At 47.8% G+C, this 26,806-nt stretch overlaps 1 protein-coding gene across 3 annotated transcripts in view; it reads right to left on the bottom strand.

Annotated features, from left to right (window-relative positions):
- Positions 1-23,050, bottom strand: part of Kremen1 (kringle containing transmembrane protein 1) — a 66,050-nt gene extending 43,000 nt beyond the window's left edge. For all 3 annotated transcript variants that reach the window (XM_042667683.1, XM_042667682.1, XM_042667684.1), the window contains exons 1-2: positions 22,954-23,050; positions 391-553 (exon numbers count right to left, since the gene is read on the bottom strand). In XM_042667683.1, coding sequence (XP_042523617.1) covers positions 391-553; positions 22,954-23,050 — 260 coding nt within the window. The remainder of the gene's footprint in view (positions 1-390; positions 554-22,953) is intronic.
- Between the last annotated feature and the right edge of the window lie 3,756 nt (positions 23,051-26,806).

Raw genomic sequence — 26,806 nt, 5'->3', positions numbered from 1 at the left:
GGTGCTGGTAACTCACACTTGTAAAGCCAGTCTGGGCAGGAAAGTCTGCAAGAGTCTTATCTCAGTGAACCACCAAAAAAGCCAGAAGTGCAGCTGTGGCTCAAGTGGTAGAGCGCTAACTTTGAGCAGAAAAGCTCATGGGGAAGTGTTCAGGCCCTGAGTTCAAACGCCAGGATTGGCATGCACGCACATGTACAGGCAGACATACACACAGACACAGACAGGCAGACAGGCAGACAGGCAGACAGACAGACAGACAGACAGACAGACACAGACACACACACACATACACACACACACGATAAGAAAGGCTTTCTGAGTTGGTTAGAATAACACCAGAAAGTTTTCCCTAGTTGTAAGTGGGATAGGAGGTTGAAAGCCACATCTTACCTGCAATAGTTGTGCTCACCCAGGCCGCCCTCCCCGTTGGGGTATTTCAGAGTGTTGTACGGATGCTGGAAAGTCTCGTTCCAGAACAGACATGGCTTCCCGCCTTGCAGAGCCGTCCAGTTCTGCGTTCCCCTATAATCTGCACCATTGGCTGTGAAACACTCTAGGAGAAAGAAAAGACAGAGCATACAAATTTTCTGGCAACACTGAGAGTCTCCCTCCCTCTCTAGTTGATGTGTTAGTTGTTTTGTTTGGAATAAGCTGGAAATGGATAGTGCCTTGCTAAATTCTGGTGCTTGGGCTGAGCAAATCAGAACGAGGTACCCTGTGTCAATGCCAGATAATCCTGGCACTAGCTTGTCAAGGCACCAGGACATTTCCCCCCAAAGTACACACATCTCAATGAAGATATAAACAAGGAGCTGAAATGTACCGAAGCCCATGAAGTGAACCAGGAAACCCCCAAATCTTGGAAGAGTTGCTACCAGCCCTGTGTGTTGAATTCTGGGTACTCGGAGGGGGTCACTGCTCTCGCCAGCATCTCTGTGTGGTAACTAGAACCAGGTCACCAGCTGTAACTGAGCTCTCCCCTACAGTCTGAAAGGCTGCACTGACACTTGGATTTAATAAGACCATCGGATACAGCAGTGCTTTGGAATCCCAATCACACAAATCTGGGAGTGACTCACATTCCCTGGTAATGAGGAACAGTCTTCCCCCACGCTGTCTGAGATAGAGGTGCAACAAAACAGGACGCCCTCCCGAGGGAGAAGGCTAGGGTGGTCTGTTCCCTCACCTCTTTCTGAAACTCTTTTCTAACAGGATGTACTTGCAAATGGTCACAGGTCCCATTTCATAAAAGGACAAATCCTTGCAGGTGCAATCTGGTGCTTGTAAAAAAAAAAAAAAATCTGCTTCTCAGATTCAGGGGGATGGAGACTGAGGCCGACAGGCTTCCCCCAACATCTTGCAAACATTAAACGCACAGAGGTTCATGAGAAAGGCACAGTACAAAGACTATTTTAAAAAATTAGCTTAGTTGAAATTGACAGAGAGAAGCACTTCAAACACTTCTTCAAGATGTAGCACTAGAACCTGACAGTCTGTTCCTAGCCTGTTTTCCCTCCTTCCCCTGGCTTGCAGTGACCTGTGACTTCCAGAGTTAAGGACTCTCAACGCCATTTCTTGTTGAAGAGTGAATGCTCTAGGCTACTAAGCTTGTGGATGACACCAGCATGATTTCTTTTAATATTTAATATTTAAAAACTACTCAGAACATCTCTCTTCTAGCACCTCCTTCCTCCATCGGCCCGGCCCCATGTTTCATCGGGAATGGCACTGTCTTATGGACAGCCAAAAGAATCTGGAATTCTAGGGTCTATGAAAAACCCAGCAGTTTCTCATGTTCGGTACCACATATGTTACAATAAGTACGACTCACCATCTACCATAACAACATAATACTTGACCAAGAGTCTACGTAAATTAAAAAAAAAAAGTTCAAGGGTAATTGAAGGAGGCAGCTCAGCAAAGCATGACATGCTTTAAACCAAGAGGCTCAGTCTTGGCTTCTTGTCCTGGACATTCTGCTGGCCAGCTGTGCGACCTTGGATGAATAACCATCATGCACATCAGTTCTAATATTTACACTGTGTTTTACTGTGTGCCAAGCTAAAAGCTTTACCAATGCCAATTCACCACCAACCCCAGTAAAAAGGACCCTTAACACAAGCCATTCTATGCAAGAGGAGGCTGGACACCTGGTCACATCCCACACTGGCAGAAGCCCTGAGGCTCATCCTTAATTTCCCAACCTGCTTCCCCCCTACCCCGCCCCAGGTCTTACTCTTCATCAAGTCCATTGGCTTAATTTATTAAATATCTTTAGGTAGTTGTGCAAAGGGGCTTCAATTCAACAGGCCAATTTATGAGTACAGTGCATCTTGATCAGTGTCACTCCTTCTACAATTCTTCCCTCATCTCTCTCTGATTCACCCATCCCCTCAAGTTACCTATTTCTATTTTTACATATGTTCATTGAGTATTATGACTGGATTAGCCCACCATTCCCCATCCTGTTTTCCTTACCAGCCCCCTCACAAAAACAAAACAACATGTCTCAGCTCCACTGGTGTTCTTACATGTCCCTGTTTAGTGCTGCTTATCACCAAGGAACAGTTCAGGCCTCATAGCTTCCCCCGCTGTTCTGTAATTCATTCTACTGGCTGGGAAAGTGGCTCAGTGGTAGAGTGCTTGCCTTGCATGCATGAGGCTCTAGGTTCCATGCCTCAGCACCACATAAGCAGAAAAAGCCGGAAGTGGCGCTGTGGCTCAAGTGGTAGAATGCTAGCCTGAGCTGAAGAGCTGAGAGACAGCGCCCAGGCCCAGAGTTAAGGCCCCATGACCGACAAAAGGAAAAAAAAAAAGACTATAATCCATTCTACCACACAGAACACAAAGATCCAGGAGAAGGAAAGCCCTCATATCAAAACCCACATGCCCCACAGCCATTTCCCATCTTCCACAGCACCCAGTTCTTTCTTAGTCGCTCACTGTGGGCCAGAGCCACAATAATCTGCACGTTTTTGTGTGTACCAATTCTAGGGCTTGAACTGAGGGCCTGGGCACTGTCCCTGAGCTTTGTGCTCAAGGCTGGTGCTCTACCACTTGAGCAACACCTCCATTTCTGGCTTTTTGGGGCAGTTAATTGGAGATTCGAGTCTCACAGACTTTTTTGCTCAAGTTAACTTCAAACCTTGATCCTCAGATCCCATCCTCCTGAGTAGCTAGGATTACAGGCGTGAATTCTGAGACCACTGCCACACTATTTCCTACTGGAACTCTTCGTCCCCTAACACTGCTGCAGCAGAGTATGACCTGCAATGGCAAGGTTAACCTCCTTGCCACTTCCTCCGAAAACCTCCCACCATCTCCATAGCTCTTTTCCTGCCCTTTACGTGCTTGCTTTATAGTTCTCATCTTCCCTAGGAATGCATGCCCAAGCCTCTGTTCCTGAAGGATCCTCAGTCTCCGAATGCAACCAGCTACAAATAAAAAAAAAAATCCAGAAAAAAGGGTCTCTGTTGAACATGTGAAGACATTATTTCTTTGTCCTCAGCCTCTAAGCAATACAGTATAACACACAACTATTTACACAGCATTTATACTGTAGGTATTTTAAGTAATCTAGAGATGCCTTAGACAATATGGAAGGATATGTGCATTATATGCAAATAGTATGCCATTTTATACAGGGACTTGAGTATCCTCGGCATCCTGGACCCAAGACTCCACGAAAACTGAGACATCTGTATTTGCTCTCTGAGACAGAGATACAGAGAGAGAAAAAGAAAGAGAAAGGAAGAGAGAGAATATATGTGAGGGTATGTGCCACACTAAATCTTTGTCCCAACACCTGTACTTCTAAAATGCTATCCAGGTAATTCTATTACAGAATGAGGTTTAGGAGTCACAAGACTAGATGAGTCTAAGAACATCACACCAACCTTTGCCAGCTGCTAGAATTTTCATGGTTATGTGCGAATACATCTTCATTGCCTATCTGATCTTGTCCAGCAACATATCACATTGTATACTTTTAAAACACACAATAAAAAAATAAATTCTTTTTTAAAAAATAGTGAGGCCAGGGGCTGGGAAGGTGGCTCAGTGGTAGAGCGCTTGCCTTGCATGCCTGAGGCCCTGGGTTCGATTCCTCAGCACCACATAAGCAAAAAGAAAAAAGCCGGAAGTGGCGCTGTGGCTCAAGTGGTAGAGCGCTAGCCTTGAGCTGAAGAGCTGAGGGACAGCGCCCAAGCCCAGAGTTCAGGCCCCATGACCGGGCCCAAAAAAAAAAAAAAAAAAAAATAGTGAGGCCAGGCACCAGTGGCTCACATCTGTAATCCTAGCTATTCAGGAGGCTGAGATCTGAGGATCACAGTTCAAAGCCAGTCCGGGCAGGAAAGTCTATGAGACTCTTACCTCCAATTAACTACCAGAAAACCAGAAGTGCGCTGTGGCTCAAAGTAGTGCAGTATCGGGCTGGGAAGGTGGCTCAGTGGTAGAGCGCTTGCCTTGCATGCCTGAGGCCCTGGGTTTGATTCCTCAGCACCACATAAGAAAAAGCCGGAAGTGGCACTGTGGCTCAAGTGGTAGAGTGCTAGCCTTGAGCTGAAGAGCTGAGGGACAGCGCACAGGCCCAGAGTTCAGGCCTCACGACCGGACAAAAAAAAAAAAAAAGTAGTGCAGCATTAGCCTTCAGCAAAAAGAGCTTAGGGACAGTGCCCAGGCCCTGGGTTCAAGCCCCATAGCCAAAAAAAGTGGTAAAAAGGGATACAGGAGTCATTAAAATACCTTTCCTTCCTTCCTTCCTTCCTTCTTTCCTTCCTTTCTTTTGTCAGTCCTGGGCTTGAACTCAGGGCCTGGGCACTGTTCTTGAGCATCTTTTGCCACTTGAGCCACTTCTGGCTTTTTCTGTGTATGTGGTACTGAGGAATTGAACCCAGGGCTTCATGCATGCTAGGCAAGCACTCTTCCACTAAGCCACATCCCAGCCCTAAAATAGGCTCTAATGAATAGTCTTAACAATACACAACAACCAGTGGGACCCATTCCCAAGGACTCAGATGACTTGATTTGTAATTCAAAAGAATGGCAGCCAGGGCTGGGAAGGTGGCTCAGTGGTAGAGCGCTTGCCTTGCATGCCTGAGGGCATGGGTTCGATTCCTTAGCACCACATAAGCAAAAAGAAAAAAGCTGGAAGTGGCGCTGTGGCTCAAGTGGTAGAGCGCTAGCCTTGAGCTGAAGAGCTGAGGGACAGCGCCCAGGCCCAGAGTTCAGGCCCCACGACCAGACCCCCCCCCCAAAAAAAAAAAAAAAGAATGGCAGCCATCCATCCACGGAGACAGCCCTCACCCATGGGTCTGAGATGTCACCTACACAGGGATGAGACAGGGCGTGCTTAATTGTTTCAGTCTCTTTCTCTCAGATTCACAGTTATGCCAGGGAAACAGAGGCAGTATACTAAATTTTAATAATTACTTTTTTATTTTTTAATAAATAAAAATAAATTTAGATTTGCCATCTAAACTGTGAGGAAAGGCAAGAAAAAAAAAAGTTTCGTATTTGGGATTTAGAGTTATCTGCCCATCTTGATTTCATCAGGGCCTCGGGGTGTGTGCTAGATAATAAGTACACGCCCTCACATTTTTCTTTTATTTCTTTACTGCTTTGGATCTGACATAATTTTGGCTAGATAAGTAAGGAGGGGCTGAAAAAAATTCCCACACCACTTGTGTATTTATATATTCAATGCCAAAGAATGAGTGAAGGCAATAGAACTAATGTCTGGTATATTACTCATTAATTCATTTGAAAAATATTTGTTCTGTACTTATAATGTGTCCAGGACTTCAATGGCTAGTAAAGACCCTGTATTCATGGAGCTCACAAGCTAACAGAGGATACAAACACATGATAAACCAATCAAATAACAAGTTTGTAATCCTAGCTACTCAGAAAGCTGGCTCAAGGCTAGCTTTGGCAGAAAACTCCAAAAGACTCGATCTCTAAAAATAACCAGCAAAAAGCTGAGCTGGAAGTATGGCTCAAGTAGTAGAGCATCAACCAAGCAAGTGTGAGTTCAAACCCCACTATCAATTTTTTTAAAAATCAGGTGCTAGTGGCTCACACCTGTAATTCTAGCTACTCAGGAACTGAGATCTGAAGATTATGGTTCAAAGCCAGTCAGGGTAGGAAAAAAATCCATGAGACACTTATCTCCAATTAAACACCAGAAAACCAAAAGTGGAACTGTGGCTCAAAATGATAGAGTACTAGCCTTGAGCAAAAGAGCTCAGGGACAGCCCCCAGCCTTGAGTTCAAGCCCCATGACCACCACAACTACCACCACCACCAACAACAATAAAACCTAGGAAAAAGAGCCTGACAACTTGGCATTGAGACCAGTTGGAGGGTTGTTACTGCAGAGGAAGGCTGACTTGCACTGTCAGCTGTGGGTGCCAAGATACCTTCTCTTCCTTCCTTCCTTCCTTCCTTCCTTCCTTCCTTCCTTCCTTCCTTCCTTCCTTCCTCCCTCCCCCCTCTCCCTCCCTCTCTCCCCTCCTTCATTTCTTCCTCCCTCCTTCCTCTTCCTTCCTTCCTTCTTTCCCCTACTTAGGATAGAACCCAGGGCCTTGCACATGCTAAGTGCATGCTCTTCCACAAGCTACACCCTTAGCACTCCATGTATTTTGAAGGTAAAACCAAAAGCATTTGTTGGGCTGAGAGAGGAAGAGGCTGAACAAGCAGGCCAGCAGAGGGGGCTGAGGGAGGATGCTGTGTTTGGATGTGGATTGAAGAGTTTGGTTCTGTGTGGGTTAAATTTGGGATACCTTTTGTTTTGTTTTGTTTTGGTCGGTGGTGGGGCTTGAACTCTGGGCCTGGGCACTGTCTCTGCACTCTTCAGCTCAAGGTAAGCACTCTACTGCTTGAGCCACAGCACCACTTCCGGTTTTCTAGTGGTTTATTGGAGGTAAGAGTCTCACGGACTTTCCTGCCTGGGCTGGCTTTGAACCACGATCCTCAGATCTCAGCCTCCTGAGTAGCTAGGATTACAGGTGTGAGCCACCAGCGCCAGCTTGGGATACCTTTGATAAAACTATGGACAGAGAGGTTGCCAAGGCTTCGGGAGGCTGGGATGGAGGAGAATCCAGAGGACACAGAGGACACTTGGACCCCCCCCCATGCTTGAGAAGGTAGGAGAAAAACACTTCTCAGCCAGTACTTTTTTTTTCTTTTTTCTCTGATTGTGGGGCCTGAACTCTGGGCCTGGGCGCTGTCCCTCAGCTCTTCAGCTCAAGGATAGCGCTCTACCACTTGAGCCACAGCTCCACTTCTGGCTTTTTTCTTTTTGCTTATGTGGTGCTGAGGAATCGAACCCAGGGCCTCATGCATGCAAGGCAAGCGCTCTACCACTGAGCCACCTTCCCCGCCCTCAGCCAGTACTTACTATCAGGAAAATGTCTGCTAACAAAGTGACTCAGTATGGACAACACGTGCTGGGCGTGCTAGAGTCAGGCCTTGGCTTTCTTGTTTAAAGTTAAGCTTCAGTTTCTTCACTTGCAAATGGGGGCCTTCAGTTACCTGTAACTTTTTGTTGGTGGTGGTGTTGGTGGTGGGGCTTGAACTCTAGGCCTGGGTGCTTTAGCTCAAGGCCAGCACTCTACCAAGTTGAGTCACCTCTTCCTTCAGTTATCCGTAGCTCAGAGCAGGTGGAAGGATTGGAGGATGTGCAAGAATACTGGGGGAGGCACATAGTAGGTGTGTGCCTCGAAACTTGTGTGCCAAGAATATTATGTATACAGGTATAAACATACTCAAACTTTACTATAAGTTTGAAAATACGATTACCATCATGATAATATAATTTGTCTTGGTCCATAAAAATAAGTACTATCAAAGTTACTGTCAGCTGGACACTGATGGCTCTGTAATCCTACTCAGGAGGCTGAAATCTGAGGATCACAGTTTAAAGCCAGCCTGGACAGGAAAGTCTCTCGGAGAATCTTATCTCCACTAAACTACCAAAAAAGCTGGAACTGGAGTAGTGGCTCAAGTGGTAGAGGACTAGCCTTGAGCAAAAGCAGCTCAAGGCCAGGCACCGGTGGCTCATGCCTGTAATCCTAACTACTTAGGAGGCTGAGATCTGAGGATTGCAGTTCAAAGCCAGCCAGGGCAGGAAAGTCTGTGAGACTTATCTCCAAATAACCACCAGAAAACTGCAAGTGGTGCTGCTGCCCAAGTGGTAGAGCTAAAGAGCTCAGGGACAGGGCCCAGGTCCAGAGTTCAAGTCCCACAACTCCCCCCCTCAAAAAAAAAAGCAGCAGCAGCAGCAGCTCAGGGACAATGCGCAGACCCTGAGTTCAAGCCCCATGACCTCACCCAAAAAAATGGCACTGTCATAGGAGTAGGTGGGCACATCATCCTGCTGTGATTTTGTTTAAAGTTATCAGTCTACTCTCTCTCTCTCTCTCTATATATATATATACAAACTATATATGTATATAGTTTGAATTCTAATAGCCAATGGATAAGAGGCAAGAAAAATATACAATGGAGTTTTTATTCATCAAAATTTCAGCTGCAACTATGGTAAAATACATCTTGAATTACAGAATTCAATACTTCATAAAAATAAGTTAGAAAAAATTATAAATTAAGAAAAGTTCCACTGGGTGACAATGGCTCATGCCTGTAATCCTAGCTATTCAGGAGGCTGAGATCTAAGGATTGTGATTCAAAGTCAGTCTAGGCAAGAAAGAGAAAACCAGAAAAACCAGGTCAATCAGAAAACCAGAAGTGGAGCTGTGGCTCAAAGTGATAGAGTGCTAGCCTTGAGCAAAAGAGCTCAGGAACAGTGCCCTAGGACCATCAGGGACACACACACACACTTAATGTTTAAAACTATAACAGGTCTTTGGGTAGGAACTCCAAGCTTCCAGTAACTCACTAATGAGAATACAAAGGGAAGGAGGAAAAGCCCGCATCTTTGTTCCCAAGGCCTCCAAGTTTATCCTGTGGTCACATGCACATGAAGTTTTGAGAACAGTGGTGTTGCAGATCTCAAAGTAGTGAGTGTTCTTCATAAAGGAACATCCCATAAATGTTACCATGGCAAAACTGTAAGCCAACATTATTATTCAACATGTGGAGGTCTTTTTGGTCTTGGGACATTCCATCAAAGGGGACAGTAGGATCTCACCTTACTCTTCCTCTCTTGAACTTTCTGGCTATGAAGGAAGCATAAATAGGTTTGCTAGACGTGGGGGTTATAGGCACACCTTGCAAACTATGTTCCTGGATAAAGGATGCTTGTTTCAGTTAGGAGCAGCCTTGTGGTAAAGAAGCAAGTGATCCTGAGAGTTCCCAATCTTCTCCCACCCAAGGTCAGTAAGCCACGGCTGGACACTCTCCAGCCTTTCACAGCAGCTCACTCCCATGAAATTCTGTGATCACACCATCACATGGAAAGAGGACAGTTTGGTGGTGGACGGGAGCCCTCTGCCCACCTAATGCTTAATTGAAGAATTGCTGGGATTACAGATAAATGACCCACGATAAGGAGCTGACAGCTGCATGGCTCAGCAAACCCCCACTAATTGGGGCCATGGTTTTCCCCTCAGTTTCTTCCTCTGTGAAATGAGAGCATTTGACCCATATGGTCTTAGCGTACCTTTGCTCTAAACAGCTAAAATTATATGATTTAACATAAAAAGCTGAGGGTTGGGGCTGGGAAGGTGGCTCAGTGGTAGAGTGCTTGCCTAGCATGCATGAGGCCCTGGGTTCAATTCCTCAGCACCACATAAAACAGCAAAGGCTGGAAGTAGCAGTGTGACTCAAGTGGTAGAGCGTTAGCCTTGAGCTGAAGAGCTGAGGGAAAGCACTCAGGCCTAGAGTTCAAGCCCCACGACGGACCTCCCCCCCCAAAAAAAAAAAAAAAAAGTTGAGGGTTATGTGAATGAGAAGGGTTGATGGCTAAAAATCTCTTCTAGGCTTAAAATTCTCTAATTGTACATGCTTCTCTAATAGAAGAATTCTATGGCTGATGGAAGTTAAAATTCTATGGTTAAAATTGAGCTGGAGCCAATGGCTCCCACTTGTAATCCTAACTAAGAGGCTGAGGTCAAGAGGATTGATTTGAAGCCAGTCTAGTTAGAAAAATTCTCCAAACCCCTTCTGAAACTGTAGCTAGGCACAGGAGTGCACACCTGTCATTCCAAGCTATGTGGGAGGGTAGACTGAGAGAGTGCAGTTCTAGGCCAACCTGGGCAGAGGAGTTCATGAGACTGTCTCCACAGAGGGAAGCTGAATAAGGCAGTGCCCACCTATGATCCCAGCACTTGGGAGGTAAGGCAGGACAATCTGCAATTAGAAGAAAGCCTGGCTACATATCAAGATCCCCTCAAGAAAGAAGGAAGGAAGGAAGGAAGGAAGGGAGGGAGGGAGGGAGGGAGAGAAGGAGGGAGGGAGGGAGGGAGAGAGAGAGAGAGAGAGGAAGAAGAGAGGGAGGAAAAAAAACACTGATTAGACACAGGACATTTTAGCACTGACTGGATATTTAACAATAGTAAGGGATTATTAAATTTGCTCTGTGCAACACCAACACTTATTACTGGTTTTAAAAGGAATCTTTGCCATTTACAGCTATGTAATAAAATTTTTTACAGATGAGACAGTTTCTGACATTTGTCACAAAGTGGCCCAACGGGGTGTGAGCAAGGGGCTAAGGTTGAAGTAACATTGGCTCTGGTTGGTAACCGTGAAGCCCAGGAGACAGAGACATGCAATTTCTTTATACTGCCCTATTTTTGTATGTTTTAAATTTCCCGTAAGAAAAAAATTAAAGGATATCTTAAAAGCAGGTCCTGTTTATTGTTTTGTAATAACTACCTTTAACTTCTTCTCAAGAACCATAAACTCAATCATCCATGACTCCAACCATCTAAAATCAAGATATTCACATATTAAGTTCCTGGATTATGTATTAACTGTACAAAATAACCATAGAACAAGCTATACTTTTTCCCAAAGTAGAATTACCACATAAATAATCACAGTAATTTCTTTTTTAAGCATCAGTAGCTTTCCATTAAAATACCCTTTAGATCTTCCTCTTCATTTAAGGAAACAGTGTCCTTAAAAACAGTAACAAAAAGCTGGGCACCAGTGGCTCACATCTGTAATCCTAGCTACTCAAGAGGCTGACATCTGAGGATTGCAGTTCAATCTGAGCTCAGGCAGGAAAAGATTGAGAGTGCAAGGGCCTGAGTTCAAGCCCTGGAACCCCTTACACACACACACACACACACACACACACACACACACTATTGAATTGTTTAAAAGACTAAGAAAAACTGAACCTCCAGTAAGCATAGGAGTGGCGGTCTAAATTCAGAAGAATCACAAAAACACTTCATAGTGGGGGTCTTAAATTATTGTTTGAAAGTGTTAGCAAGGATTTATTTTAGTATAACAAGGTTAAAGCTGGGAGAAAGAGAGAGAAACACTTCCTGGTTTCCATGCAGGAAATGGGAGACTCGGGGCCTTATTGTTTGTTAAATAAAAGTTTAAAAAAAAAAAAAAAAAACACCCAAAAATCCAAATAGTTGTTGAGGCAGAGAAGACCCAGAATGCCAGGACGCCGCCGAGCTTGCTACACTGCTCCATCTGGCTCTCATCTTGAATTCCCTCCTCTCCTACCCAGGCAGGGCCCACTGGAAAACAAAACAGGGATGTCACTGTGAAACACATGTGCATTTGCCAGGAATAGCTGCCGGGAAGATACAGTAGTGTTGAAGGAATTTCTACTTATCATTTAGGATATTATGAATACATATAAAGATAGTTGGGTGTTTTGTTGTGTTGTGCTGTATGTGTTGTGCGTGTGTCTGTGTGCTAGGGCCTGAACCCAGGGCTTCACACATGCTAAGTATATTCTCTACCACTGAGCTACACCCCCAACCCTGATCATTTTCAACAGAGAAAGGGGAGAAAAAAGACTACTAATTTATCAGCATCTAATTATATAAAATATACACAGAGATTTAATCAAGCTTCTGTTGAAAATAAAGTCAGATAGTGAGAAGTCACTGGCTCAGCAGAACTCTAAAAAACAAAAAAAAAGCATTGTGTTAATTAACCCAAGAATCTTGAGAAATTGTATTGCCTGTGCCAACAGAACATAGTCTATCATACTTGCTAATGTGAAGCAGGTACGACAGAACATTCTACTGACAGAATGCAGGGGTGCGAATGAATGTACTTCAGGTATGGAATACATCAGTTTGATCTCTTTTTAGTCTGAATTAGAGTGTTAGTACAAAATGGGATTTTTGAAGTTAAAGGTGAGGCAAGGTGTAGATTTGAACCAGGTGTTTATCCATTCCGTGTACGTATTATTATGTATAGCCTCCTCAATCTTGGAGTCAAAAGCCTTCACATAAGGAAATGGAAAGCATGTGGTATTTTAAAGCTCCAAGCCTAGCTTTTGGATGGACAATACATCAGGTTATTCTAAGTCAATTCTAAAAGCAACAAAAAGACAAAAAACAAATTAAGCTGGGTTCTGGTGGCTCATGCCTGTAATCCTAGCTACCCAAGAGACTGAGATCTGAGGATCAAGGTTCAAAGACAGTAGGAAAGTCCTTGAGACTCTTATCTCCAATGAACCACCAGAAGAGCTATGGCTCAAAGTGGTAGAGTGCAGGCCTTGAGCAAAAAACCTCAGGGACAGCACCTAGGCCATGAGTTCAAGTCCCACCAGAAAAAAAAAAAAAGAAGTAAATGAATGATTGCAAGGCTGGGCCTACAACAAGTAGCCCCATACTCCTATAGCTCTAACACAAGTGGTCCAGTACCAGTACTCGCTGCCATAAGTCTTAGAGGACTTGATCACCTTGAACCGCAATTGCTCTGCTCCTGACAGCCTATGAGTTTCTCCAGCTCCTTACCTTCTTCTTTTTCTTCCAGCACTATAGATTGAGTCTGCCCATGCTGGACAGACACTCTAACATTCACTCTAATTCCAGTACACCCTCAGCAACCCTTTTTCTGTAGTGCTGAAGATCAACCCCAGGGCTTCCTGCATTCTAAGCAAATACTCTTCCATAGTAAGGCCACTTGTAATGAGGAAAACACTTTTCTAATGCACATACATTTTTTTGGGGGGTCCGGTCATGGGGCCTGAACTCTGGGCCTGGGTGCTGTCCCTCAGCTCTTCAGCTCAAGGCTAGCACTCTATCACTTGAGCCTCAGCGCCACTTCCGGCTTTTTTTCTTTTTGCTTATGTGGTGCTGAGGAATCGAACCCAGGGCCTCATGTATGCAAGGCAAGCGCTCTACCACTGAGCCACCTTCCCAGCCCCATGCACATACATTTTTAAATGCTGAGTTTGATATAAGCAGTAGACACCTGGCTCAAATCTACACCTTACCTCAATACTGCTTGAACAATGCTATTTCATAGTGTCTAATACTCTCAATCAATCTAAAAAAGGAGATGAAACAAACTGATAGAATCTAGTTCCTGGACCAGTTGAATCAGAATCGCCTATAAACTTTTTTTTTTTTTTTTTTGCCAGTTCTGGGGCTTGAGCTCAGGGCCTGGGCACTGTTGAGCCTCTTTGTGTTCAAGGCTAGCACTCTATCACTTGAGCCACAGTGCCACTTCTGGCTTTTTTTTTTTTTTTCTGATTAGTTTATTGGAGATAAGAGTCTCACTGACTTTCTTGCCCGGCCTGGCTTTGAATCACAATCCTCAGATCTCAGCCTCCTGAGTGGCTAGGATTACAGGTGTGAGCCACTAGTGCCCAGCTATAAACTATTTTTGATGTCAGATGTCCAGAAGATTCCCAGATAATGGAGCCCTGGAGGGTAGCCAAGGCTTGGTGGAAGCCAGACTCTGGGGTTTTGTATTTCCTTTAGCTGATAATGGCAGAGTTCCCCAGTGGGGAGCTGACTGCCAGCTAGGCAACATCCTCAAAGTGAATCTGGAGGCAATAACACTGTGGGTGTCTGTGATCTGGCACAGGCTGTGTCCTAGTGAGCGATGTGGCACACAGTAGGCATCTGATAAGCACTTACTCCCTGGTGCCAATGTAAAATTCTGACTTAAGAAACAGGCTTCAGAAGTTCTGGCCAGAGAGACGGTTTAGGGCAGAAGAAGAACTTATGAGCAGATAGGAACTGCCAATGCTGCCATCCTTAGCCAGCTGAATCATTTTGGTTGTCCAAGTTTTAAAGTTCCAGGTAGGGTTTCATGGGTCTTGCCAGAGTCAGCAGATAAAAAGACACTAAAAAGTTATTTGGTAGCTGGGCACTGGTGGCTCATGCCTGTAATCCTAGCTACTTTGGAGGCTGAGATCTGAGGATCAAAGTTCAAATCCAGCTTGGGCAGGAAAGTCCATGAGACTCATTTCCAATTAACTACCCAAAAACCGGAAGTGGTGCTGTGGCTCAAAGTGGCAGAGTGCTAGCCTTGAGCAAAAGAGCTCAGGGACAGTGCCCAGGCCCTGAGTTCAAGCCCCACAACTGACCCCGCCCCCCCCCCCCCAAAGATAGTTGATGTTTACCTGAAACTCAAATTTTATTAAGCATCCTCTAGTCTGGCAATCAACTCAGAAAGACAGTGAAACACAAACCTCTCTGCTCCATCTAGGTCTATGCTACAGAAATGCGAAAGGGGCTTAGATGTGCAAAATGAAGAATGTATTTTTTTTTCTTGACAGTGTCTATGCAGCCCAGGCTGGTCTGGGACTTGTTATCCTCTTGCCTCAGTCTCCCAAATTCTAGGCTTACAGGAGCGAGACACTGTGTCCAACAACTGTTCTTCTCTCTCTCTTTCTCTTTCTCTCTCTTTTCCCTCTTCTCTCCCCCCCCCCTTTTCCCTTTCCCTCTCCCTTTCTCACAGAATGGGATTTTGAATTCATAGTCTTACAAAGCAAGCATTTTACCACTTGCGCCATGCCCTCAGCCCTAAGAATCCACATTTTTTTGTTCATTTGTTTTGTGCATAAACTAGGGCTTGAATTCAAGAGCCTGGCTTCACTTGGCTTTTTCTGCTCAAGGCTGGTGCTATACCACTTCAGCCACACCTCTACCTACTGATGATTAACTGGAAATAAGAGTCTCTAAAAAAAAAAAAAAAGAGTCTCTCAAGACTTTTCTGCCTGTCTGGCTTTGAACTACAATCCTCAGCCTCTCAGCCTCCTGAGTAGCTAGGATTGCAGATGTGAAACAAACCTTCCTTCCTTCTTTCCTTCCTTCCTTTCTCCTTTCTTTTCCTTTTCTTTTCTTTTTCTTCCAGCCCTGGGGCTTGAACTCAGGGCCTGGGCACAGTCCCTGAGCTTCTTTTACTCAAGGCTAGCACTCTACCACTTGAGCCACAGCGCCACTTCTGGCTTTTTTCTTTTTGCTTATGTGGTGCTGAGGAATCGAACCCAGGGCCTCAGGTATGCAAGGCAAGCACTCTACCACTGAGTCCTGAGTCACCTTCCCAGCCCAGAATCTACTTTCTTTTTTTTTTTGTCGGTCATGGGGCTTGAACTCTGGGCCTGGGCGCTGTCCCTCAGCTCTTCAGCTCAAGGCGAGCGCTCTACCACTTGAGCCACAGCGCCACTTCCGGTTTTCTAGTGGTTTATTGGAGATAGGAGTCTCACAATCTTTCCTGCCCGGGCTGGCTTTGAACCTCGATCCTCAGATCTCAGCCTACTGAGTAGCTAGGATTACAGGCGTGAGCCATCGGCACCCGGCTCAGAATCTACTTTCTTAAGAGTGGAAAAAAAGCTGTTGTCAGAAGTGATTGCTCCTAGGCCCTAGTGAAAGGAGAGACAATAGGACAATGAGGACAGGTTTCCGAGGCTCAGCTCTTCGCCATTTAGATAGAAAATTCTCTGGTGTTGGGGTGCCTTGTACATACTAGGTGTTTAGCAGCAACCCAGATTTCTACCTGACAGGCAGCTGACAGCACTGCCCGCTTTGGGGCAGTCAACAATGCCTCTGAGTATTGTGCAATGTTTCCCCAAGGCAAAACCACCTCCGGTGGAAATCACTGAGTTAGAAGAAATGGTCAAATGAACAGAAAGTGTCACATCCATTAACCAGTGGTCACACAACCAAAGACTGTTCTCAAGGGAGAAATTTTCAGCTTGGCCGCGGGGGCCCTTCTAAAACCAACAGGGAGCAGCGCTACGCCTGGCCCCTGGCCTCACCTCACCCTTTCAGCTAAGACAGTCAGAGTCCCTGTCACCAGGAGTGCCGGAAAAGAATGACTGGTGAGCAATCACTAGAGTTTGGCATGGGTGTGCACACATCATGCACCCAGCCTTTGAAGACGCTCCTTTTAAGTTAACCTCCCCTCCAACTAAAACTTTTTCCAAGTCTTTCTGCCATTTGGAAGTTGAGCGGTTCTCAGCTGAAAAGGCCTGTATATACCAAGTGCAGATGGCAGCAGTTAGGCCCTCACCAGATGCTGCAGTCTCTAATTTGATTGAAAGGATATAATTAGACAACAGAAACACTTTAATGAAAGAGCAAAACATGGAGGGAGGGAAGGATTGAAGGCCCTTAACTGATGCCAAAACACCCACCAGTAATAGAGGCTTTGAGTCTGGGGAAGGGCGAGGGGAAAGCCCCTTAAAAAGACAGTTTTCATCCTGTTTATTTCCCCATAGACATAGGAATAGGGATTTTATTATTGTAGATTTCCACTGTATTTTATGTGGGAATGATCTGATTAGAACCAGAAGAGTCTTCAGAAGAACATCAAAGAAAAACAAATATGGCTTCTGTGGTCATTATTAAAAATATTTTTGCCAGCCCAATAATTTTCTTTGAAGATGAATTTTTATAGATTGAACAGCAGCAACTAATTTACATACTGAGTCATGATTGGTCAACCTTTCCTACCGCTCTAGAAGTCATTTACATACTGTGCTGGGATTGGTTAGCCATCCCTGCTGCTCTAGAAGAGAACTCTGGCCACCATATTGTCATGGGGCTTTAGGACACCAAGGAAACTGCCCAGCTATTTTATTGGATCTGCTTGGAGTTCAGAAAGACACCAGGCAGAATCAGTCAGCGCCTATAGCGATGACCACAGTGACTCATCTTCAGAAGCTGCCTACGCCGTTTTTACTATTTCCTAGCTTTAAAACATTGAGTGTGAGTATACTGTTCTGGTTCTAACCAACAACCTAACCAAACTGAAGGAAATCCAGCCCTCAAAGCCTGCAGTTGCTAATGTGGTGTGACACTCGGTTTAGAAGCCACAGCAGCCTCCTCAGCCCACTAGAAGCAGGGCCCCGCCCTTCTGGTAAATTGAACAATAAAAGTTTTAATGCATTGGCTACTTGCCAAGGATTAAATCCGTGGCTGGGAAAACTGGAAGCTGGGCCCAGCAGAGGAGCAGCCACAGAGGGTCCTGTTGCAAAAGTGGGAGAGAAAGGGGCAGCTCTGTCTGGGCAGTGGTGGAGCACCTTAGTTCACACCTCTCTAAACTTCCAAGCTGAGGATAGAAAAAGTGAGGAAGACATCTCATTGGAGGAGGAGAAGGCAAGATGCCATAGAGTGGTTACTTGGGTGTCTCAGACACACTGAGGTCTGGAGAAAAAAGACTTCCATCTTGAGAGGAAGACAACGGAGACAAAAGAGAGGAAAAAATAGAGTGACCTCGGCCTGTTCCTCCTAGATGGATACTTCTGGGTGCCAGCTGCAGTCTCAAGGTCAAAGTGAATGTGGAAGGAATGTCAGTCATCTTTCTGCCCCACACAAAGGCCGCACGCCAGTAGCCAGCCAGAGGAACCTGCCAAGTGGCGCAGGGGGCTTGAGCAGCCCTCACCTCAAAGCCATGTAGGTAGTCTGTTTTTAAGACGTGCATGCAACTCCCGTTATGTTGTCTGCACTCAGGAGCCACAGGCAGACAGAGGCTACAGATGCAAAGTCCTAGCCTCTCTCAAGTGTTCTGCAGGAACTGTTCCACAGGACAAACACAATCAGCTTGGTATTTTTGAATGTTTCATTTTGTTTTTTTAAAAAGCTGTTTTAATTAAAATAAAATAATCAGCTCTATTAAGCACACTGTTGTTTTGTAAAGACCACTCTAAATATGACGATTGAACCATAGAAATTAACTGGTTAGGAAAGTGATAGTTTCTTTTTCTTTCTTTCTTTTTTTTGCTGGCTGTTTTTCTAGGTCTCAGGTCTGATGCCACCTGCTGCCTGGGCTTTCCTCTGAGAAACAGATCTCTCAACCATTTGTTTCAAGCAGCATCTGCAGGCAGAGCTGACCCAACTCCAGGCCAGTTCCAAGGCAGGCACAGTCTTCTTTATGTAGCACACACCAAACTTCACCGAATTCCCCTTTAAAGCATGTTTTAAAGTCTTATTAAAAACCTACATGCAAGCACAGGAACTTTCCCCTAATTGTGTCTTCTTTTTAATCATGGTAAAATACATAATTTGCCATTTTAACCATTACTCCCATATGTATTCCTCTCTCTTTTTTTTGGACTGGGGCTTGAACTTAGAGCCTCATACTGTCAATCAGCTTTCATGCCAATTGTGGCTGGCACTCTAGCATTTGAGCCATGTCTCCAGTCTGGTATGAAGCTAGTTAATTAGAGATGGATTTTTCTTCCTGGACTTGTTTCAACCTTCCCAGTCGTGAACATATATTTTCTGTGTGTGTGTGTGTGTATGTGTGCAAGCCCTGGGGCTTGAACTCAGGGCCTGGCCACCATTCCTGAGCTTTTTTTGGCTTAAGATTAACACTACCACTTGGACCAGTTTTACTTCCAGTTTTTTGTTTTTGTTTGTTTTTTGGTGGTTAATTGGAGATAAGAGTTTCACAGACTTTCCTGCCTGGCTGGCTTTGAACTGTGATCCTCAGATCTCAGCCTCCTGAGTAGCTAGGATGACAGGTGGGAGCCATCAGCATTCTGCTATCCATGTATATTTATTTTCTTTCCTTCCCCTCTCCTTTTCTCCCTCCCTCTCCTGATCTCTCTGGATGGGGTCTTGCTGTAGTACTCAAGCTGGCCTCTGACTCCTGAGCCTCAAATACCCTCCTGCATCAACCTCCAAAATTGGGACTACAGGTGTGCACCACTGTGCCGGGCTCCCTCCCATATGTATCTTACAGTTAGTTAATAGTGATCAGTAAAAGATTCGTCCATTCACCAAAGTCAAATAGGAAAAGAAATCAATACACATGGACCTAAAACGAGTCTTGTAAAGATTGTGACTCAAAGCTGCCAGTTTCTGTATAGTCCTTAAGTAAGTCTGGGTTTAAAATGTTTTTAACTTCCAAAGGACAATACATTGTAACATGTAAAAATAATGTGAAATTCATGGTTCAATATTCATGAAGTTTTACTGAAACACAGTCACAGCTGTTCATTTAGTCTCTGGCTGCTTCTGCCCTACAGACTCAGAGTTGAGTAACTTTAGCAAAGACAACATACAGCCCACAAAGCCCATGCTATTTACTGTTTTGTCCTAGCCTAGAGGATTAGGTAGCATTCCAGCCTCAAAAAATATAAACACGAAGCCGGGCGCCGGGCGCTACTTAGGAGGCTGAGATCTGAGGATCAAGGTTCAAAGCCAGCCCGGGCAGGAAAGTCTGTGAGACTCTTATCTCCAATAAACCACTTGAAAAACCAGAAATGGCACCGTGGGTCAAGCAGTAGAGCGCTCTCCTTGAGCTGAATTGGTGAAGGACAGCACCCAAGCCCCATGACCGACCAAAAAAATTAATTAATTAAAAAAAATACACACACACACACACACACACACACACACACACACACACACACGAGCCTGGTGCCAGTGGCTCATGCCTGTAATCCTAGCTACTCAGGAGGCTGAGATCTGAGGATCGCAGTTCAAAGCCAGCCTGGGCAGGAACATCTGTGAAACTCTTATCCATTTAACCACCACAAAACTGGAAGTGGTGCTGTGGCTCAAGTGGTAGAGCAGTAGTCTTGAGTGAAAAGCTCAGGGACTACACCCAGGCCCAGAGTTCAAGAGCCATGACCAACCAAAAAAAAAAAAAATTATATATATAAACATGGTGTAATGCCTATTACCAAAAATACCTAATATCTGGATAAAAGAAAGCTCCTTAAAGTGATATGTTTCATCTTAATCATCTATTGCTTTTGGGCATCCATGCTAACTAAACTCTAAGTAAATTCATAATATCTATACTGAGTATACGCCAACTGGCTATTGGTTAATAGTGAGCCTAAGTACAATGCTTTCTTCTTTAAGATCCACAATGGATACACTACATCTCTCAAAAATTTAAATGACTTGTCTAAGAGGCCAAAAAAACTTTTCACAAAAGGATCACAGTTCTTTCCTGCAGGGTCAAATGGTGTTTCTGAAAATATTCAAGAGTATATAAATAGCTGACTTGCAAGGTGGTCAGCTTCACTCCTTCACAGGTGTGTACAGCAGTTCTATCAGCACTAATGAAGTCCCCAAGAGGTTCAGGACTCTATGCAGAGTAAAGCTTACTCAGGCTTTATGATAATACATGCCACTGTCTAAAGGGACAAATTCCAGAGGAGGTGTTTAAGAAGGACAATGAGAGAATAGTCTAGATTCCAATAGCCTCTATCTTCCTCCTCATCAGTTGTGAAGGATAAGAAACGATCTCAAAGGAAGAAGGGAGAGATGGGAGATCATTTGAGGTTGTCTACACACTGTAATTAGAAATAGCATTGATGGGGAATGAGCTAAATGTTTTTTTATAAAGTCAGCATTCAAAAATGCAAACCACCAGTAATTTAAATATTACCAAACTGTGCAGATCTAAGTATTGGAGTAATTTTTTCCATCCACAAAATTTTAGAGAAAATTATAGTATCACAAAATATGAAATGGCAAGCTTGGTATGTCCTCAGCGTGAAACGTGTTTTCTATTGGAAAGGACTTAAAAAACTAGGGAGGAGGGGCCCTTGACAGGATGTGATGCTGAAGACCATGTGGTATATCTCTAAAATTGCTTCTGGAACTGGAGAGGAAAAGTTATCAAAGCACTGATAAACCAGGATGGTAAGAAGCCAAGCTGGTGAGGCTGTGCACTGAGAACCTGGGCGACTTACTACTCACAAGTCAGTTCACAATGATCATTTATCTGCCCTTTCCCGAGACTGTTAAATAAGATCACACTAAGATTTGCAGTCTAAACTTACTAGGAGCTGCTGTATTTGATCGAGTCAAGCAAAGGATCCTGAGAGCTGGTTCACCTAGTGCTTTTCAGAGGGGAACCAGTCTGTTTCCACTCAGGCCTCTTTTGCCATAGAGGACATTAAATCCTGAACACACAGATGGCAAAGTGGAGCAACGGGTTACTAGGTTACAGTTATGTTGACATGTCCTGGCTCTCTGAATGTCCCTCCCTCACTCCTCACATACTGCAAACAGTAGAAGCCATCAAAATATCCAAGTCTTAGAGAAGGCAGCCATCATCACCCAGAATCACTAACTCAGGCTTAGCGTCCCGGGGAGACCCTCAAACCCAGAGCCCATCTTTGTCTTTTACAAGGAGCCATTCATCAAGCAGGGAGCTCATGGCATTCCCAGGTAAACGAGGTATAAAAACTCTTATTAAAGTATGTTTATTGCCTGTCTTCTATATGTGGGTGGCTACCTACAGTGTATCATTTAATCTTCACAACACCTAGCAAGAGGATTTAGCAACTCATCATCATCGTCATGGCCCAGCTGTAAAAATTACAGCTCAAAGAGCTGCAGGCATGGCCAAAGTCACACAACACATGATAACACAATCTCAACTTTTTTCTCCAATCCAGGCTGGCAAGTCGCAAAACAACTCTTCTGTTTCCTTTCAGCTGCAAAATCCTGTCTTTGCGACATCCCAGTCTGCAAGGTCGGGTGGAAAACCCAGAGGCCAGTTTTCCTACTCCAGCAGCCTGGAATGAACCCTTCCCTTCCCTTCCCTTGCTTTCGCAAATGTCTATTCTCAACACCCAAACAACCTGCCGAGAAACGCGTAACCGGGCCAGGCAACACCCTCGCGCCCGCTCTTCAACTTGGAAAGGATTCTCCTACAAGCAAGAAAGGGTGTGTGAGGAAGCTGGGGGAGAAAGCCCAGCTTCCATTCTGAGCCGGGGTCCCCTCTGGGGAAGACCTGGCCTTGGCCTCGGGAACAGATCGTCTGTTTAACAAGTGTGGGGTCACCCGGGCCTCAGGGGTGGGCGCTGCACACTTAGGATGAACACCCTCAACTTCGTACAAGTTCCCAGTCACCAGCCTTTCTTCCACTCCCGCGCTGCTGGAGCACCTGAGTCCTAGGGCACTTCAAAGCGGCCCCGGGGGAAGGAAGGGGAGTCCTGGATAGGAAACCGGGGGGTCGTCCTAGGACCCGGACCTGCCGGTACGAGGCAACTCCGCTGCTCGCCTGGCACAAGTCACAGACCGGCCAAGCGGGCGCAGTGGGGACCGGGGCAGAAGGTCTGGGCGCCGCCTCCGCGCCCGCTCCTGCGCGGGGCACCCCGGTGTCGGCGGGACAGCAGAGAGAGGGGCCGGGAGAGCATCTCGGTGAGGGTCAGAGACGGGGTGCTGGCCCGGGGCGGGGGTCGCCGGGGGTCCGAGGAGGGGAGTGTGGCGTGCAGCGCCCGGAGTCGTGCGGGACCTCGGGGATGGGGTCTCAGGAGGGGCCGGGGCGCCGGGGGGGGGCGCCCGGGCCTGGGGGCGTCGCTGAGGGGCCTGGGTGGCGGGTCCCAGGATCTGAGACCCAGGGCGTCCCCACCGCGGGGCGTCGCCGAGGGGCTGGACGAAGAGGGTGCGGGGAGGCACCGGGGCGCCGAGGGAGCCCGGCTGGGGGGGCGTCGCCGAGGGGCGCTAGGTCCCGCCGGCGGAGCCGGGGCGTCGCGGCGAGGTCTGGGGAGGCGGCCCCGGGAGGTCCCGCGGTGGCCCCGGAGCGGGCCCCACCGTGGGCAGGCGCCGGGGAGGAAGGGGGGGGGGATCGCACACTCACCGGGTCCGGGGCCGAGGCCGGGGCTGGGCGCGGGCCGGGCCGCCAGTGTGAGCGCGGCGGCGGAGAGCAAGGCGAGGCGGGCGGCGGGCGGCGCCATGGGCCGTCAGTGCGGGGCCCCGGGGCGCGGCCCGGGGGAGAGGGGGCAGCGCAGGGAGCCGGGGGCGGCCATGGGAGCGAGACGCGGGGCCGAGCATAGCCCCGCCCCGGCCTCCCGGCCGCCCCGCCCCGGCCCCGCCCTCCCCGGCGCCGCCACCGCCCAGGCCGCGGGGAGCCCGCCCGACTTCTCCGAGAGGCCTGAAGCGAGCGGAGCCCAAGGCGCATGCGCGTCCCGCCCCACGCCTGCCAGTCACGAGCCAGGCCCCGCCCACGTCCCTCACCTGGACGCGCCCCGCGGGACGCCTCGTGCTGCGGCTCCCGGGAGGGGCGGGCGAGGGCGGGGCCGGGGCCGGGCCTCGCGGCCCCCGCGCTGAGGTTCGGGCCCCGCCCGCGCCCTGTGACCCGTGCTCCACCCTCACTCGGGTCGTGACCCACGCGCGGCCTCGACCGCAGCGGTCACCACCGAACAGCAGTTTGCAGACCGCTGGTGCTAGTGGTTTAACAAAACCGGTTGGTGTCCCCGCGGGTCCCCGCCTGGAGGAGCCCGGGCAGGCTGGAGGGACGGGGTGCCGACCGCGGCGACGCCCCGGGACGGCTGCCGGCACCGAGTCCTCGCGGAAACGGGCTCGCATGGAAAATGTGTGCGTTTCTTTGCTGGCCAGCCCCGCATACCGACCCCCGGTCCTAGCGCTCATCCTGGGTCAGCCGGGGCCGGCCTCGGCCTCGGAGCCTCGGGCGGGAGCCGCCGAGGGAGGCGGGGACCAGAGGGGAGGCGATCGCCCCAGGGCAAGTCCCGGAACGGGGGGAGAGGCCGGCGCTCCGGGCCCTGGCGGCTGGCTCGTAACCCCTGACCCCGCCGGGCTCGGGCCCTTCGCCCCCCAGCCTCCCCCGGGCCCGTCGGGCCTCCCCCCCACCCCCAGGCGGAGCGGATTTTCCGACGGCTCCCTCCTGGAACCCCGCGGTGACGCGCGGTGGGACAGGTCCGGGCGGCGCGCCGGGCGCTTTCAAGTCCCTGGTCCCGGGCTTGCAAGTGCTGGCATGCGCCCGGCTCGGCGGCGGGAACATCCACCCGCCTGTGCCGACTCGCTGGGCGCTCCCCGCCCCGCGGGCTCCCCGCTCCTGTCTGGGGTACCTCCCCCCCCCCCCGCCCTGCGCCCCCTCGGAGCCCGCGTCCCCGCAGTGCTCCCGCCCCGGCCGGGCCCCCCGGGCGCAGCCGCCCCCCGCCGGCCTCCGGGTCCCCGGCCCTCTCCACCCACGCGTCCCCCGCGTGGCGGCAAGTCCGGTCTTGTTCAGTGGTTTGTTTTCGCTGAATCCTCTGGGCTTCTTGTTGGAAGGTAGGGGCACCCCTGTCACCCAGCTGGGCTCCATCCCCTGGGGACACACCTTCCGCCGCCCTCCTGCTGCCTCTTGGATGGTCTCCACGTTCACAGTGGTGTGTGTGTGTGTGTGTGTGTGTGTGTGTGTGTGTGTGTGTGTGTGATCTTCAGACACCTAAAAGTATTACTGAGACAGACAGGAAGAAGAAAAAGAAAGAGAAAGAAGGTGGCTCAGTGGTAGAGTGCTTGCAGCAGACAATGTTGGCTACTACTCTGGAGGCTGAGATCTGAGGATCACAGTTCAAAATCAGCCCAAACAGAAAAGTCTGGGAGATTCTTATCTACGACTAACCAGCAAAATGGTGGAAGTGGAAATGTGGTTCAAGTGGTAAAGCTATTTTTTTTTTTTTTTTGGTCAATCATGGGGCTTGAACTCTGGGCCTGAGCGCTTTCCCTCAGCTCTTCTGCTCAAAGAGAGCGCTCTACCACTTAAGCCACAGCACCACTTCCGGTTTTCTAGTAGATTATTGGAGTTAAGAGTCTCACGGGCTTTCCTGCCCAGGCTGGCTTTGAACTGTGATCCTCAGATCTCAGCCTTCTGAGTAGTTAGGATTACAGGCGTGAGCCACTGGCGCCTGGCTTGTGGACTGTTTTAAGTATGGGCGTTCTGTAGGCTGACAGATACCAGCCCAGTGGTACAGCATTCACCTGAGCATGCAGGAGGCCCTGGGAGAGCACCAGCACTGTAAAAATCAGTCAATAAATGGGAAGCTGGAAAAGAGCTGAGCAAAGCAGGACACAGTTTTCTAAGATTTGCTAGATTCTTTCTTTCTTTCTTTCCTTGTCCTGGTACTTGAACTCAGGGCCTGGGCTCTGTCTCTAAGTTGCTTTTGCTCAAGGCTAACACTTCACCACTTGAGCCACAGCTCCATTTCCAGCTCTTTTGGTAATTTATTTAGAGAGAAGGGTCTCTTGGACTTTTCTGACTGGGCTGGCTTTGAACCCCAATCCTCAGTTCTCAGCCTCTTGAGCAGCTAGGGTTATAGGCTTGAGTCGCTGGCTCTGGGCTCATTTCACTTCTTATCCCAGTTTCACAGGAGAAAAATAGGAAAGCACACACCATATTCAAAACAAGATTCATTTGCCCAACTCTGGGCAGCCAGGCCTCGGGATCACAGCTTCAGGCTGCTCTGCCCCCTGTAGGATGGTGCCCTGTAGGGCTGGCCCTAGTCCCTCTCTCACTTGGCTCTTCAGTGTAGGCATAAGCAGGGCCTATGATTTGCCTGGCTCAGAGAGGAATGATTTGGGGGTTCTTTAAAAAAAATTTTTTTTCTTTGTGTTTATGTGTACCAAGGAATCATGGGGCTTGAACTCTGGGCCTGAGTGATGTCCCTGAGCTTTTCAGCTTAAGGCATGTGCTCTATCACTTGAGCCACAGCACCACTTCCAGTTTTCTGGAGGTTAATTGGAGATAAGAGTCTCATGAACTTTCCTGCCCAGGCTGGCTTTTACCCTCAATCCTCAGATCTCAGCCTCCTGAGTAGCTAGGATTACAGGCGTGAGCCACTGGTGCCCAGCTAACCCTGAGGGTCTTTTATTTAAACTTTATTTAAAATTTCAAGATGGCATTGGGCCTAGTGGTATACATTTTTAATTCCCAAACTCAGGAGGCAGAGGCAGGAAGAAATGTGTGGCCAACCTGGGCTATGTAGCCAAACCCTGTCTCAGAAAGAAAGGGAGGTGAAAGAAAAGTCAGGTACCAGTGGCTCATTTCTATAATCCTGGCTACTCAATCAGCTAGGCTAAAATCATTCAGATCTATGATTGAGGCCAACCCCTGGGGGAAATGTTTGAGAGACCCCCCTTTCTCAACCAAAAGTTGGGCTCAATAGTGTATTTCTGTCAATGTACCTACAACTAGAAGCATAAATGGGCAAATCACAGTCTAGGTGAGATCCTGTCTTAAAAATAACCAGTGTATACACTGTTGGGTTCAGTGGCTCACGCCTGTAATCATAACTACTCATGAGGCTGAGATCTGAGGATTGCAGTTTGAAGCTATCTGGAGCAGTTAAGTCCATGAGATTCTTTTTTTTTGGGGGGGGGGGTCCAGTTGTGGGGCCTGAACTCTGGGCTGGGCGCTGTCCCTCAGCTCTTCAACTCAAGGCTAGCGCTCTACCACTTGAGCCACAGCGCCACTTCTGGCTTTTTTTTCTTTTTGCTTATGTAGTGCTGGGGAATTGAACCCAGGGCCTCAGGCATGCAAGGCATGCGCTCTACCAGGGAGCCACCTTCCCAGCCCAGTCCATAAGATTCTTATCTCCAATAAACTACTCAGAAACAGAAGTGGCACCGTGGCTCAAGTGGTAGAGTGCTTTTCACCTTGAGCATAAAGAGGCTCAAGGAGAGCACCCAGGGCATGACTTCAAGCCCCAAGACAG

This window comes from Dipodomys spectabilis, unplaced genomic scaffold, assembly GCF_019054845.1.
Source record: "Dipodomys spectabilis isolate Male_0828 unplaced genomic scaffold, ASM1905484v1 ptg000416l, whole genome shotgun sequence".
Classification (NCBI taxonomy): Eukaryota; Metazoa; Chordata; class Mammalia; order Rodentia; family Heteromyidae; genus Dipodomys; species Dipodomys spectabilis.
The sequence above is the reverse complement of the archived record's forward strand: the minus strand, read 5'-3'. Positions and strand labels throughout refer to the sequence as shown.